The 16171-nt window shown below is 37.5% G+C and overlaps 1 protein-coding gene across 2 annotated transcripts in view; it reads right to left on the minus strand.

Annotated features, from left to right (window-relative positions):
* DCC (DCC netrin 1 receptor) overlaps window positions 1–16171 on the minus strand; it is a 1203407-nt gene that overhangs the window by 220146 nt on the left and 967090 nt on the right. For both annotated transcript variants that reach the window (XM_055298749.2, XM_055298754.2), the window contains exon 13: window positions 8817–8958. In XM_055298749.2, the coding sequence (XP_055154724.2) occupies window positions 8817–8958 (142 nt within the window). The remainder of the gene's footprint in view (window positions 1–8816; window positions 8959–16171) is intronic.

A 16171-nucleotide genomic window follows, 5' to 3' on the forward strand; every position in this document is an offset into this window, starting at 1 on the left:
ATATCTAGTCAAATGGCTCATATAATGCTGAATATCTAACAAAGTATCCCCGTAAATAAAGCAGGAATACTTTTGTTGGGTGAGAAATTCACCAATGGAGATAACTCACTTTCAAGTTTTGCTTTTTAGAAAAGTTCTTAGATTGCACTGAATCTGATTTACCATGGTATCACTTACAGATAGACTGCACTAGTTTTATCCTAGTGGGATAAAAACAAATTAAGTTTCTCCTATAAAATATGTTTATCCAAGACTTTGGATTCTAAATTCAGTACCTTTTGTATCAAACCTTTATCAAGAAAATTAAACTTGTGATCCTTTTTTTATACCCAGGTAAGTGCATGATATAAAGCAGAAGCAGAAATTTTGGCTTTTCAGAGAAGCAGTCTGGACGTTACTTTTAGAATTCCAGGTTTCAGGTGGCCCTGCTTCTAGGCTGTGATTTGGTTTGGAAAATTTTAGATGTATTGGAGGCCCTTTTAATAGCTATTTCCCATCTAAAGTGATTAAGTAATAATACATGCTTCCACTTTATAGTGTTTCTTGCGAGGGTCAAATGAAAAATTGCTTGTAAAAGTAATTTATAAAATCAAGCGTTTCATAGATGTAATGATAACTGACATTGGTACAGTCATTTCCAGGTTACTTTTTTGATTTTCAAATACCCTGGGATTTTGGCATAGAAGACATGATTGGTCCCATTTTAGAGACAAGGATAATAGGGCTCAGAGAAATTAAGCTAAGGTATTATGGTGTTTTAATTAAAACTTGGACTACCCTTGTGTAAAGAATCTTGGCTCTGTTCTCTCTTGCTGGGCACCTTCAAAGGCCCACACGCCCTATGCTACAACCCAAGAGAGACATTAGCAACAAATGTAAAGCACTATGCAGGCATGGAAGAAATATCTGTTTATGATGACTACATCAGACTTGAATAATAGGCAGGTAGGGAGGTTAAAATTGATGATTCTGTTATTTTTGACAGTGGATCAAGCTAAGAAATCAGTAATATCCAAAATTCAGTCTCAAGAAGAGTTAATTTGTTCTCTTGCTTAGAAATGCGGCCAGGAGCAGTGGCTCAAGCCTATAATCTCAGCACTTTGGGAGGCCAAGGCAGGCGAATCACTTGAGGTCGGGAGTTCCAGACCAGGCTGGCCAACATGGTGAAACCCCGTTTCTACTAAAAGTACAAAAATTAGCCTGGCATGGTGGCGCATGTCTGTAATCCCAGCTATTCAGGAGGCTGAGGTGGGAGAATCACTTGTACCCGGGACACAGAGGTTGCGGTGAGCCGAGATCATGCCACTGCACTCAACCCTGGGCCACAGAGTGAGATTCTGCCTTCAAAATAAATAAATAAATAAATAAATAAACAAACAAACAAACAAACAAACCCTATTAGAAAAAAGAGATATCTTTCAGAGTTATACCAACAATGACCACCACCAAGCAACTTTTGGGGACCCCAACTCTGATAGCTGATATCAGAAGATCTTTCAATGTTGCTTTCCTTCCCTCCCTTTCTTCTTTTCTTCCTTTTTACTTCCTTCCTTCCTTTCCTCTCTTCCCTTCCCTCCTTCTTCCCTTCCCTTCCTTCCTTCCCTCCTTCTTCCTTTCCTTCCTTGTTTCCTTCCCTTCCTTCCTTCTTCCCTTCCCTCCCTTCTTCCCTTCCCTCCTTCTTCCCTTCTATCCTACTTCCCTTCCTTTCTTCCTCCCTTCCTTCTCCCTTCCTCTCCCCACTCCCTCCCTCCCCTTCCTTTCCCTTCCGTCCTCTCCCCTCCCTTTCCCTTCCTCTCTCTCTTTCATTGGAGGTGGAGTAAAGAGAAGCCAGTCTGTAATTAAAAGCTTTTTTTTTTTTTTTTGAGACGGAGTCTTGCTCTGTCACCCAGGCTGGAGTGCAGTGTCACAATCTCGGCTCACTGCAAGCTCCTCCTCCTGGTTTCACACCATTCTCCTGCCTCAGCCTCCCGAGTAGCTGGGACTACAGGCACCTGCCACCACGCCCGGCTAATTTTTTGTATTTTTAGTAAAAATAGGATTTCACTGTGTTAGCCAGGATGGTCTCGATCTCCTGACCTCGTGATCTGCCCACCTCGGCCCTCCAAAATGCTGGGATTCAGGCTTAAGCTACTGCACCCGGCCAATTAAAAGTTTTTTTTGTATGTATATTTTGAAAAGCTGTTATCTTAGATCTAGTTCCTGAACTGGGATAATAGGAATATTTTTAAAAATTTAAATAATTTGGCCATGAAAGCATTTATTTAATCTGTTCCAGAGTTAGTCAGCTCCTCTAGCTGTATGGTAATCTTTTTTTTTTTTTTTTTGAGACAGAGTCTGGTTCTGTCGCCCAGGCTGGAGTGCAGTGGTGCAATCTCTGCTCACTGCAAGCTCTGCCTCCCCGATTCATGCCATTCTCCTGCCTCAGCCTCCCGAGTAGCTGGGACTACAGACGCCTGCCACCACACCCAGCTAATTTTTTTTTTTTTTTTTTGTATTTTTAGTAGAGACAGGGTTTCACTGTATTAGACAGAATGGTCTTGATCTCTTGACCTCGTGATCCGCTTGCCTCGGCCTCCCAAAGTACTGGGATTACAGGCATGAGCCACCGCGCCCAGCCCGCTGTATGGTAATCTTTAAGTTTTATTGTCCAATAGACATCTTTTTCCATCCTTGTGTTTTTCTCCTATCCCTTTTAATACTGATACAATCACGAATGCATTGCCAATGGTAAGAAACACATTATTTACAGTTTAAGAGGTAAGCGTATAGGTTTTCTATTCAGGCAGTATTAGTTTTGAATTTTCATTCCATTATTTATTAGCTGGTTGACCATGAAAACCAGGCCTCTTTGTTTACTTCCACGCCCTCATCCATAAAATGGGGATACATAAATAAAAACTGTCATAAAGATTAAAATGGAAAACGCATGTATAGCTTTTAGCATAGTGAATGGTTTGAGTTCAGTAAGTAATAATATGGCTGTTATTATTGTTGTAAATGTTAAACACTGCTTTTAATGTTAATTATCTTTTATAAAGTTATATAACAGGCTTAGTCACTCACAATAAAGTGAACTAAAGATGACAACATGCATAGTGAAAGGAGCGCATAATGAGGAGTTGGAACACACACAATTCACCTGAGATCATCTCCTTAACTCGTGGAGGACCTTAGCCATATCACCCTCCAGACCTGTTATTTCTTCTGTAAAATAAGCAGTTTGGCCGGGCGTGGTGGCACACGCCTGTAATCTCAGCACTTTGGGAGGCCAAGGAGAGCGGATCACCTGAGGTCAGGAGTTCAAGACCAGCCTGGCCAACATGGCAAAACCCCGTCTCTACTAAAAATACAAAAAATTAGCTGGGTGTGGTGGTGCATGCCTGTAATCCCAGCTACTGGTGAGGTTGGGGCAGGAGAATCACTTGAACCCGGGAGACAGAGGTTGCAGTGAGTCGAGATTGCACCATTGCACTCCAGCCTGGGCAATGAGTGAAACTCCATCTCAAAAATAAATAAGTAAATAAATAAATAAAATAAAATAAAATAAAACCAAACCAGTTTGGATGAGACGAATTCTGTTTCCTGCTATGTTTGTCAGGATCATAAAGTTCAATCTCAATGTGTGTGTGTGTGTGTGTGTCCTAGATGCTTCTAAGTACACCTTTATTGTAAAGGAAGTACGGTGTAACTAGCGATGCTTTTCATAGCTGTAAAAAATTCAGTTGTTGAAAGTTGATTATCTCTGCAGGTTTCTATCCTGAATGCTAAGTGTCCTCAAGCTCTGTAATTCTTATGTTCTATTTCTAATTTTTAGACCTTCTAGTAAGAGATGGCATATTATTCCAACAACACAATTTCCCCAATGTTAGCCCTGTTATAAAATTGCTATGCTATTATTTCAATTTTTCAGTCCATAAACTATCAATGCATCTTTATTATTATGTTTATTATATATTGACCATGAAACACAAGAAAACTCTTAAATTCAATTCAAACAACCTTCCCTGAAGAGCAGTCAAAAATTAAAAACGTTGTAAAATTTAGTTGACATGGGTTCTCACAATAAACCTGATAGCAGCAATTTCAATTCTTGTTATAACTCTGAATTACTTTGTTATTGCAGATGTCTCATTATTCTCATGAAAAAAACACATGCACACAAAAAACACCTGTCTAACAAATAGAAGATTGTAAAAAAGGAAATGTTTGGGTATCTACACCTGAATATTTATAATATACAAATGGAGCATTCTGAAATTTCCAATTTTTTAAACAGCCAAATCAATAAATCCATGTATCTTACAGGTATTAAAATCATAGGATCAAATCCTTTACATTTTATAGTGCTGTAGATTTATATGGAAAACCAATGACTTTTGCTTACAACAAAGTGTGCAAGTTGCTAGATATATCCTGGGGACATGTCTAAACCACAGCCAATCTACCAGTGTCAAGTGCTCCCTGGTTCCTTAATGTTCTGTAGCACTGAAGACATATATTCCCACAATGTCTAGCAATGCAACAGGTGTTTCCGTGGCCCAGTCACAGAGCAAGGGAGAGGAGGGAAGGATTTTCCAAAGCTATTCAAAACAAATGTAAGTATATGATGCTGTTCATTAACTCTTTTTATTGATTTAGTTCAAATTTAGAAAGAGTATATATATATATATTTGCAGTAAATCTCAGGCATAGTCGCACATATAACTGCTCATATTTTGTTTGCATTCCTAAATCCTTTATTATAACTCATGAAATCAAGATGTAACAATATGAATAAAGCCTAAACATTTTGGATCCAAATTCTTACAGCTCTATAAAGATGCAAATGGGCATTTGTGAACTGTTCCTAATGACTAATTAATTCACATCACTTTTCTTTTGGCTGGAATCATAATAAACCAGAGTGGTGATGGGTTACCTCATGCTAATTAGAAGCTCTAATTGTCACACATATTTTAGATGAATGAAAATATAGAACTGAATTATTTATTTTTAAATAAGTAAAGTTTATTAGAAGATACAACTCAAAATGATTGTCCTTGAGAGGAAAAATAAAAAAAGGAGTCTGTAGTAGTTTGAATGGTATCCCCCTAGAATTCATGCATGTCTGAAGGATCAGCATGTGACCTTACTTGGAAATAGGGTCTTTACAGTTATAATTAGTTGATGATCTCAAGATGAAGTCATCCTGGATTTCAAGTGGGCTCTATCTCTAATGTCCTAATTGGGAGAGGAGAGAGGCCAGGCACAGTGTCTTATGCCTATAATCCTAGCACTTTCGGAGGCTGTGGAGGGAGAATGACTTGAGGCCAGGAGTTTGAGACCAGCCTGGGCAACAAAGCAAGACCTTGTCTCTACGAAAAATTTAAAAAATTAGCTGGGTGTGGTGAAACACACCTGTAGTCCCAGCTGCTCAGTAGGCCAAGGCAGGAGGATCACTTGAGCCCAGTAGGTCAAGTCTGCAGTAAACTATGATCATGCCACTGTACTCCAGCTTGGGTAAGAGAGCAAAACCCTGTCTCAAAAAAACAAAACAAAACAAAACAAATAAAAAATGAAGAGGAGAGAACACAGAGAGGAAAGTATAAAAAGATGGAGGCAGACATTAGGGCAATAAATCTACAAGCCAAGGAAGACCAGGTACTGCCGGTAACTCCAGCAGTTAGGAGAGAGGTGTGGGATGGGTTCTTCCTCAGAGCCTACAGAGGGAGCTGAACCTGCCAACACCTTGAGTCAGACTTCTGGCCTCCTGAACTATGAGAATAAATGTCTATTCTTTCAAGTTATGAAATTCGTGGTATCTTGTTTTGGGTCTCTGCTGGTGAGAAGGCTAATAGTTGCTGCTCTGTGTTTTTTCAATGATTTTACCTTAAACAGAGGGAAAGTCCTAAATGTTGTGTTACTTAGGGAGTCAGAATCTTTGTTTGAAAATACTAAACTGAATTTGTTAACTTCCATTTGCCAAAATAACTCATAAGGACTAAGCAATTAACGCTAGCAAATTCTACTGGCCATGAGGCTACTATTCTTCATTTGTTTTCTGGACCACTGTTTTCTAAGCCATTCAGATGATACTAAGTTAGCATTAGTGGGAAGAAATCTTCAATTTTTGAAAGTAAAAATAGTAATATTTTTAACTTACTGTTTTTCATTTTGCATATGCAATTAAAAATACATATCATATTGTTACAAAGTAAGCAATATTCACGATCAACATTTTGGTATACATATTATTCTAAATATTTTTATGTGAATGCTTTTTTTAATAAATATGAGCTCTTGAACTAATACTGACTTAAAACTGGGGTATTTGCTTACTATGTTTTAAATAATCATAATTTACTCATGATTTAACATTTTTACACTATTTCATTTAAATTAGACATATAGTATTCCAAGATACAATTGTGTCTGAATTTTCTAGGTAACTCCCTATAGTTGGATATTTAAGTTTTTAAAAACACTATTTGCTATTAAAATAATATGACAATATGCATCTAGCTAAAAACTTTGCAAAAATATCATTGCTTCCTAGGATAAACTCTTAAAATTTGGAAACCTGGGTCATATCTTTATGAAAAGAAAATTATACATACAGACATACATCCACATACACATGTATATACCTCTGTATAAAATACATATATATATATATATATATATACACATTGCTTTCCAGAAAGGTTATAGACATTTTCTGTCCCACAAACAGTGTATGAGAGTTTACATTTCTCATATGCTTTCCAGAATGGGATGCCCTCATTTATTTTTATCTTTATTACTTTAATCAAAGGAAAATGCTAACTCATTTTTATTTTAATTTGCATTTCTCTATTTGCTAATGAGATTGAACATTTTATCATCTTTATTGGCTGCATATAGTTCTGTGAATTGACGTCCAATCATTAGCTTTTTTATTGGAATATTCATCCTTTAGTTATTTTATAGTAAGAAATTAATTTTATATTCTCAATGTTTATCATTTAAGAAGCAAAAGCAATGATGATAAAGTTTTGAGGCTTCAAATCTTTATGCCTGGAAGAGCTTGGATTAAATTATCCTTACTCTCTCTTCTACTCTAGTATTAAATCTTAGAATCCATACTATTTTTAGCAAGATTTTTCAATTTTGGTGATTTCTCTCAAAGTAAAAGTCATATTTTACCAAATATCCTAATGAACACATGTTCCTCACTTCGATTATTTTTACCATCTTCCCCATTACTTTGTCAGGGGAAAAAAAACATAGGATATTGGCTTTTCAAAATCTTTTAAAATTATATGGTAAATGTCACAGCTTTCTGTTAGATTCAACCATTCCCTGCCTCAGAGATTTTGTCCATATTTAAAACATGATTTTTGGCAATCTACTTTGGAAGTGCTCTGGCCATTATGCTAAAATTATATAGGCATAAAAGACAACCTGAGAGAAAAGAAGAAAAAATAAATAAACAAGTTACTTTCAAGTCTCTGATTGTAGGCTGAACAAGAAGCTTATAATGTGTGTGTGTCATGATTTCAAATGGAAATTCACTGAGTATCTGGCATAGATAAAAGGAATACATAAGGGATTACTTTCTTTTTTCTCACTTGCAATGGTAGTTTAACTCATCTATAAATTGTAAGTCATGTGCTTTATGGTTTGTATGTCGTCCTGAACCAGTTTATGTGCCACTTCAGTCGCTCAACTTCATCTACCCAGCTGTGTCATGAGCCACTCTATATGCTTTGCTTGCCAAGTTTCTGGCAGTAGCTCAAGATGTTCCTAGGTTTGAAAAGCCCTGATCTCTGATCATACCCTAGGCCAAGCCACCATCACATAAAATGCTGATTGACAAAAAGACACCTATGTGTCTGCAGAGTCATCAGAAGCTCTGGCTTCACCTGGGACTGCCTGGGAGGTGCAGAGTAATCAGTAAGCTGTTGGTGAACTCAACCAGTGATAAACAAGAGAGCAACTGCTCACACCTTCTATCCATGGATTGTGAGATAGTTCATGCGGCTTCTCAAGAGACACCCAGGAGACCTAGCAAGCGCTGTGTTTACCCCGAAGTTGTGGCCACCACAGATGGATAATGTACCACCATTGTCTGTTTTCTCTTCTTCCCTGGATCGCTTTCCTTGTTCTCTCATTCTTGTTTTCCTGAACTTATAACTTTAAAGGTATTACCTTGAAAGCCTTGCCTCATTCTGTTTTCTAGGAACCTGAGCTGATGTGAATTAAAGGTTGTAGTTATTACATACATGATTATTTTATAAAATTAAAAAAAATATATTCTTTACATGCAAACTGGGTCCAGTTTTCATGGAGAAGTTTGATCTACTCTGAATTCTATCAATATTGCTGCAAAACTGAATTTACTTTATATTAGCAGAAAGTAGAATAATCTCTCTATTTTACAATCTACCCTTTCCTTCAGTTTTCAACCCATTCTCACCCCTGAATAATGGTAGAGGGGAATCAAAGTGATTGAAATTGGAACGATTTCATTAGATGACTTTTAAAAGTTATTAGTTAAAATGTTAAGTTTTTAGATAGCAGATGCTTTTGTTGAATCAGCAATGCTGAGAAACTAGTATGAATAAAAGTTTTATGAAACATGTATTAAGATGATGATCCAGAGAGAAATATATAGTGAAAACATCATAGAGAATGTAAAGTTAAAAATATAAAGGTTGTTGTTGTTCCAGCCAATAGATGTCACCTGCCAGGATGCCAGGAAAAAAATCAATGTTCCTTTGGAGTGAGAGTATATTTTATTCCTAAAGCATTTAATTCATCAAAACCTTGCAAGACTACACCATGTGAACACTGACCTGTGAATAGGTACCAGAGGTTGTTTGGCTCCAGTGTTTCCATCTCACCCCTGCGGGTCGTCTTTCTGTGTCGAATTTTATAGCCGGTAATAAATCCATTTTGTGTTCCCGATGGAGGTGGCAGCCAGCTGACTTTGATACTCTGTAAAATAATAGATGTAAATTAAAACATTGAAGAAAGAAAGGACAACAGGACAGGGTCAAAGAAGTAACCCAAACATAAGTGTGAAGAAAGCAGAGAAGCAAGAAGTGTTAGCGATTGCCACTTAAAGACAAATTAAATTCATTCTTACAATCTGACAGCATTCTTATTTGTCTGGTTTTGACAAAAACACACAATTCCTTTGATTGAATGTATTATCACCTCTCCTTTGCATATGCTGCTAAAATGACAGTAAAATATTCTAAATGATATAGAGCCATAAAACAGTAGAAAATAAGGCTATATTGCATGAGAGATGTCAACTAATATTTGGAAGGTGCAAACTGGAGGGAGATATGGTGTATTAGTCTGTTCTCACACTGCTAATTAAAGACATACTTGAGACTGGGTAATTTATAAAGAAAAAGAGGTTTAATGGACTCACAGTTCCACATAGCTGAGAAGTCTCACAATCATGGCAGAGGGCAAAAGAGGAGCAAAGACATGTCTTACATGGCAGCTGGCAAGCGAACGTGTGTAGGGGAATTCCCCTTTATAAAACCATCAGATCTCGTGAGACTTATTTACTATCATGAGAACAGCACAGGAAAGACCTGCTCCCATGATTCAATTACCTCCCAACGGGTCCCTCCCATGACAGGTAGGAATTATGGGAGCTACAATTCAAGATGAGATTTAGGTGGGGACACAGCCAAACCATATCATAGGGTGACTGAGCCAAAGAAGAGAGCCTGAAAACTAAATACCTTCTTAAGAGGCAGTAATGAAAAAGCAAGGCAATGAAAAGCACGACAAAAGTCAGGGATGCCTGGACATTGTTCCTGCTTATATAACTTGGAAGGGAGGACTTCCAAGCACAATGTTGAAAGAGGGGAAGGACTGAAAGTCATTCAGATCAGATTTCTACCCATACCCAGTAAAACCAGGCTACTAACACTCCCTGACCTTGGAGGTGTTGGTAGCTTTATCCTCTGTGGATATTCAACTCAGAGGCCAAAGATTCAGAGATATTAAACACAGGAGAGAACAGGGATGTAGGCAAGGGTAATTAAATTAAAGATGTGAGCTACCCATGTCTTGTTCCTTCATATGATACCTAGAGCAATGGCGACCAGGTATATGCTTCTTGGGTAGAATATCAGAGAATCCTTCTCTAGAGAAAATTATAACCTTTGCCCCAGAGTGAAAAAAACAGTCATATCCCCGATCAATTCCCCAAAAATGAGGCTACTACTGATATGGACAGGAGACAGGGAAATACTGGGTAGAAGAAGGTGGTTCTCCGGCAAAAGGCCCCACCCTCAAGCCTGGAAACCCACAGCCCTAAATGGGAACAGTCATTCCTGTTTTCACATGCAAATGTTGCCTTTTGGCCTGCCACGTCCCCCTATCCTGTACCTATATTAACCCCAAACCCCGGGTTCCACAAGCAAATGAGCAGACTAGCAGAAGAGCAGAGGAACAGAAGAGCAGTGTGGCAGAAAAGAAAAGAAGAGAAGGAGCATCTGAACATTGAGAGGAGTTCAGCTGGGGATGATCGGGTAGGAGATCAGCCATGGGACCACCAAACTCCAGGGTGAGATCATCTTCCCACTCCATCCCCTTTCTAGCTTCCCATCCATCCTGCTGAGAGCCACCTCCATCTGGCAATAAAATCCCCCACATTTACCATCCTTCAATTTGTTCATGTGACCTGATTCTTCCTGGATGCTGGACGAGAACCCAGGTACCAAGAGGGCACTGAGCTGGTTAACACTTAAGCTGTCTGCAGATGGCAGAGCTGAAAGAGCACTGTAGCACACTCACTGGGGCTTTGGGAGTCACAGACACCCACCCCTAGATGCTACTGTGGGCCCAGAGACCAAAAGTGCTCACCCCAGCTCCTGCCCATCTGCATGCTCCCTGTCCCATAAGGGGTTTGAGGGTGCAGCAGCCAAACAGACAAGTCACACATCCTGCAAGGGGGGTCAGTAACTCTCCTATTTCACTACTTAATAAGTCCAACTCAAGTGCCAAAATCTGTAGTTTAAAATCAGCTTTTTCATACTTAATTTTAATGTAAACTGACAATTTAAGACTACCAGACATCAAAGAAGGCCCTTAGCATAAAGGAAAGTGGAAAAAATAATACATAAGAAGATAATAGCACCTGAAGGAAACATCAGTAATGCAAAGAATGAAATCCAAAAAGAAGTCATTAATACCCTGGTAATCTAAGAAATGATAATCCATCCATCAACAGGATAAAAACACAAGAATATTGAAAGATTTTAAAAAACTTATTACAAATATAGTTTGATTGCACAAGTTAAATATTCAATAGATAAGATGGAAGATGAATTAAAAGAAATCTCTCAAAATTCAGTGGAAATAAATTATCACATGAAATGGGAGAGAAAAGATAACAAATTAGAGATTTGGTTCTCAATTTCCAACACCTCTGATAAGATGAGAGAATAAAAAAAAGCAGGAAAAATAAAAGGTAGAAAATTAGCAAAAATGATAAAATGACCCCTTTCCCAATAAAACGTTACAAAACTGGAACACTTGAGACTCTAGTCTGAAAAAGATTGTGGAATATTAAACAAAATAAATGCAAAACAGATCCATTTCAAGGCACATTACTGTAAAATACTAGAGCCTCATGGAGAGTGGGGAGGGGATCCACAAGTTTCCAGAATGGAGGGGAAAAAAGCAGGTCACATAAAACATGATCAGCAGTAAGAATGGCATCAGATGTCTCAACAACACTTGATATTAGAAAACAACAGAACATTACTCATAAAATTCTAATCTAGGATTTTAAGTCTAGAATTTTATGTCTAGTCAAATAAGCAAGCATAAAGATAATATAACACAAGTATAAGAATATATGCTAAGGACAGTATAGGGATACTTCAGATATACATGGTTTCTAAGATATCTGTTTGTGTTTTCCTTAACAGGAAGCTAATGAAAGATGTGTTCCAGGAAAAGAGTGCAATCTGAAAAAAAAAATATATTTAAAAGGCAACAAACACCAATGAAGACAATGAAGAAAATTGTAATGTGACAGAAGATGTAATATGATGAAAAACCAGACTCAAAAGAGTACATACTGTTTAATTCCATTTATGTGAAGCTAAAGAATAGGCAAAACTAATCTACAGTATTAGAAGTCAGAATAGTCTAAATAGTTGTTCTGGGTTTTGATTAGAAATGGGTACGAGGACACTTTTTGGGGTGATGGAAATCTGCATATTCATTTCATGTTTGTTACTCAGATGGATACAATTGTCAAAATACATATTTATGGGCTGAATTTTGCCCACCAAGGGTCATATGTTGAAGTTATAACCCGTGTACCTTAGAAGAATCTGACTGAATTTGGAGGTAAGTCCTTTAAGGAGGTAACGAAGTTTAAATTAGTTCACGAGGGTAGGTCTTAAATATGACATGATTGGTGTCTCTAAAAGAAAATTAGGACACAGATATACACAGAGAAAAACCATGTGAAGATACTACAAGAAGGTAGCCATCTATAAGCCAAGGAGTGAGGCCTCAGAAGAAACCAAATGAAATCTACCAACATATTGATCTTGGACTTCTAGCTTCACTAACTGTGAGAAAATAAATGCCTGTTTTTTAAGCCACACAGTCTGCAATATTTATTATGGCAGCCCTAGAATACTAGTATATTCATGAGACTGAACACCTAAGATTTATAATTTCATTTATTTTAATTACACCTCAACAAAAGAAGGAAGAGGAGGAGAAGCAGCATTGGAAAAACAGAAGAGACTGGGGAAGAAAATGAGGATAGAAGTGTGTCAGCACCAAATCCTGACATAAAAATAAATCAATAGATGATATCTAAAAATGATGAATTAAAACTGGTAAACTAAGAGACATCTAAATAGGTAGATTAATGAGAAACATAAAGGTAAATGTCAGAAAAAGAAAAGCAAAACAGCCAAATATCATAAGGCAGTCTTTAGGGAATGGAGGCAGGGTTTGGGGAGGGGAAAGAAAGGGCCTATTTGTTTTTGTAATATGCTTGTTAGTACTATTTAATTTAAAAAATAATGTGCATATAATACTCTGAAAATATTTAAATTAAGTTTTAAAATAAGCACACAGAGGTTTTTTGTTTGTTTGTTTTTTGTTTTTTTGTTCTGAGGTGGTAGAAACAAATTACTGGCTGCTAGAAAGAATCCAGACACAGCTGGGTGCGGTGGCTCACACCTGTAATCTCAGCACTTTGAGAGGCCGAGGCAGGTGGATCACCTGTGGTCAGGAGTTCGAGATCAGCCTGACCAGCATGGAGAAACCCTATCTCTATTAAAAATACAAAATTAGCCAGGCGTGGTAGTGCATGCCTGTGATCCCAGCCACTTGGGAGGCTGAGGCAGGAGAATCGCTTGAATCCAGGAGGTGGAGGTTGCAGTGAGCCAAGATCACACTATTGCACTCCAGCCTGGGCAACAAGAGAAAAACTCCATCTCAGAAAAGAAAAGAAAAGAAAAGAAAAGAAAAGAAAAGAAAAGAAGGAAGGAAGGAAGGAAGGAAGGAAGGAAGGAAGGAAGGAAAGAAAGAAAGAAAGAAAGAGAGAAAGAAAGAGAGAAAGAGAGAAAGAGAGAAGGAGAGAAGGAGAGAAAGAGACAGAGAAAGAGAGAGAGAGAGAAAGAGAGAGAGAGAGACAGGAAGGAAGGAAGGAAGAAAGGAAGGAAGGAAGGAAGGGAGGGAAAGAAAGAAAGAAAGAAAGAAAGAAAGAAAGAAAGAAAGAAAGAAAGAAAGGAAAGAAAGAAAGAAAGAAAGAAAGAAAGAAAGAAAGAAAGAAAGAAAGGAAGGAAAAAAGGAAAGGAAAGGAAAAGAAAGGAAAGGAAAGAAAAAGAAAGGAAAGGAAAGGAAAGGAAAGGAAAAGGAAAGAAAAGAATCCAGAACCAACGTCAAATAATGGATTTGTCCAGGACCTCCCTGTCCCCACTTCAGTCATGGAGCAGAGGCAGAGCTAGACTCTCCAGGGAGATAGAAATCCAACTCCTTCTTCCAGATCTACTACAAATTAGCTGGTGCTCTACAAACAAGTTTCTCTGAGACAAGAAAAAAAATATAATCTAAATTTGCACTTACTTGCTGAGTAACTTACTTTGTTATTTTCTGTATAGCTGCCCTCACCCCAACACTGAATTTGAGAATACTGAAATATTGCTCCTAGAGGAAATATAGGTTTAGGTTCCTTCGAGCCTCTGGTTACAATATTTTTGTCAACTGATAGGTACACAACCTTGTTTTATGTGTGTTTCTATTTAATGACACCTTATTTAATATGACAGTATTGTCAACTCTTTAACATTGAACTTTAATGCCAGAAATAAGGCAGATCACAGCCTTCTTGCTCTTAGGAACACTGGACAGTGCTTCAGCACTCCACTCTGGGATCATTTTAAACAGAAAAATCACCAACCAAAAGCACAGAAATACAAAAACATGGCACCAAATAGACCTCAAAAAGGGCACTTGTTTACAGTACGAGGGCTAAAACAAGAAGACAGAGCATCTCGTTGTTCAACCTCAGCTGGGAACATGGACATTTGGCAACTCAAATTTTACCCTGCTCTAAGCATAACCACAAAGCACCACGGGTATTGATTTGAGTTGCAAATAAATTTAGCAAGCAGGCAGGCAACTTTGCAACTACAAAATCTGTAAATAATGAGGAGCAACTGTACTTATATAATAAAAATCTTTTACTAATTTCAGAGGAATCTAGTTACATACAATTGATTTGATTAAGTTGGTAGAATATAATCAAAATACTATCGCACTGAGATCCTTTACTTTGTTTCCACTATTCTTTAAGTGTGATAAATTAAGCACCAGTCTTAACTACTATTTGTTAACATATTTTTTGCACTTACTTTAGACCTGGCAATGGTCTAAGCACTCTGCATTGTTTATATTTTTATGCTCATTATGACTCTGTGAGTTAAGGTCTATTGCTATGACCTTTGTACAATCAGGTAAACTGGGACAAGAATGGTCAAATAACGTGGACATGTATCCAGCAATAGGCAGAATTTTAACTGAGATAACATGAGTCAAAAAGAGGACATTCTTTACTGCTTAATATTGCCTCCTATGAGAAGTTCAAGAGGCTGAGAGTCTAATTCATTTAGTTGTTACTCATTCAACATGTATCAACTACATTCTTGCTGTGGTAAACATGTAAATAAGTCATGGTTTACCCATTCTGGCTGAGGAAAGAGACATATAAACTAATAATGAAAAAACAACGTACTAAGGTTTATAGTAGAATGTCCAAGAGTTATTAATTCCATGTCATATGATCAGAAGGACTTTACAAGGAACTCATCCTTCAAGTGTGATTGGGAGTTCATGGAGGGGTTGGGAATGGTGTTTAAAACAGGAAATATCAAGAACAAGCTCAAGGTGTAATGACAACATCAAGCATCTTCAACGGAAGCTCATGTAGTCTCTTAGTGGCTAAAGCAAAGGACATATAGGACAAGGAAAAGGAAAGGTAGATTGGGAAAAAATTACAAAATTTTTCAGGCCATGCAAAAGAGAGAGAAGGTTGGATTAATGTGTTCATTTAAGGCATTTGGCTAAGTTATTTGGGAGATAAAATAATGCATAAAATAATAGTGTAGAGTCCCTGGCTGCAAAGAACCCACAGCCTTAAATACACACATGCCCATCTATGCCCTTCTCCCCACCATTCACACACGTAGGTGCACATGTGTGGACATATTCTTTATTCCCCAGTGTTTTAGAAACTAGGAAAGAAAACCAGAATTAAAAGAATCGTCATAGTTTATGTTTCACTACTCATCTTAGTGGTGAGTGGTGAAATGGCAGATATTATCACCATTGATGATTTTACAAAGAAGGAAATTGAGGCACAGCTAAATGAAGGATAGGCCCAAGGTTACCTTGCACTATCAATGGAAGACTTCCCAACTGTAGGGTCTAATGTTCCTTTCATTATTTCACACTAAAATAAGTAATCACAGGGATTCTATTTGGCAATTATACTCATCTAATTTCTCCTATTAACTATTCTCTTTAAAAACTTGAATTTAAATTATTCTTTTAAAATACATCCAATAAGCTTTCCCATAAAAACCCTTGGAAAATCAAGGAGGGCCACCTTCTGAAGACTACAGCTGTTTTTAAAGTCAAAAATAAA

The sequence above is a fragment of the Symphalangus syndactylus genome, chromosome 1 (assembly GCF_028878055.3).
Source record: "Symphalangus syndactylus isolate Jambi chromosome 1, NHGRI_mSymSyn1-v2.1_pri, whole genome shotgun sequence".
Lineage (NCBI taxonomy): Eukaryota > Metazoa > Chordata > Mammalia > Primates > Hylobatidae > Symphalangus > Symphalangus syndactylus.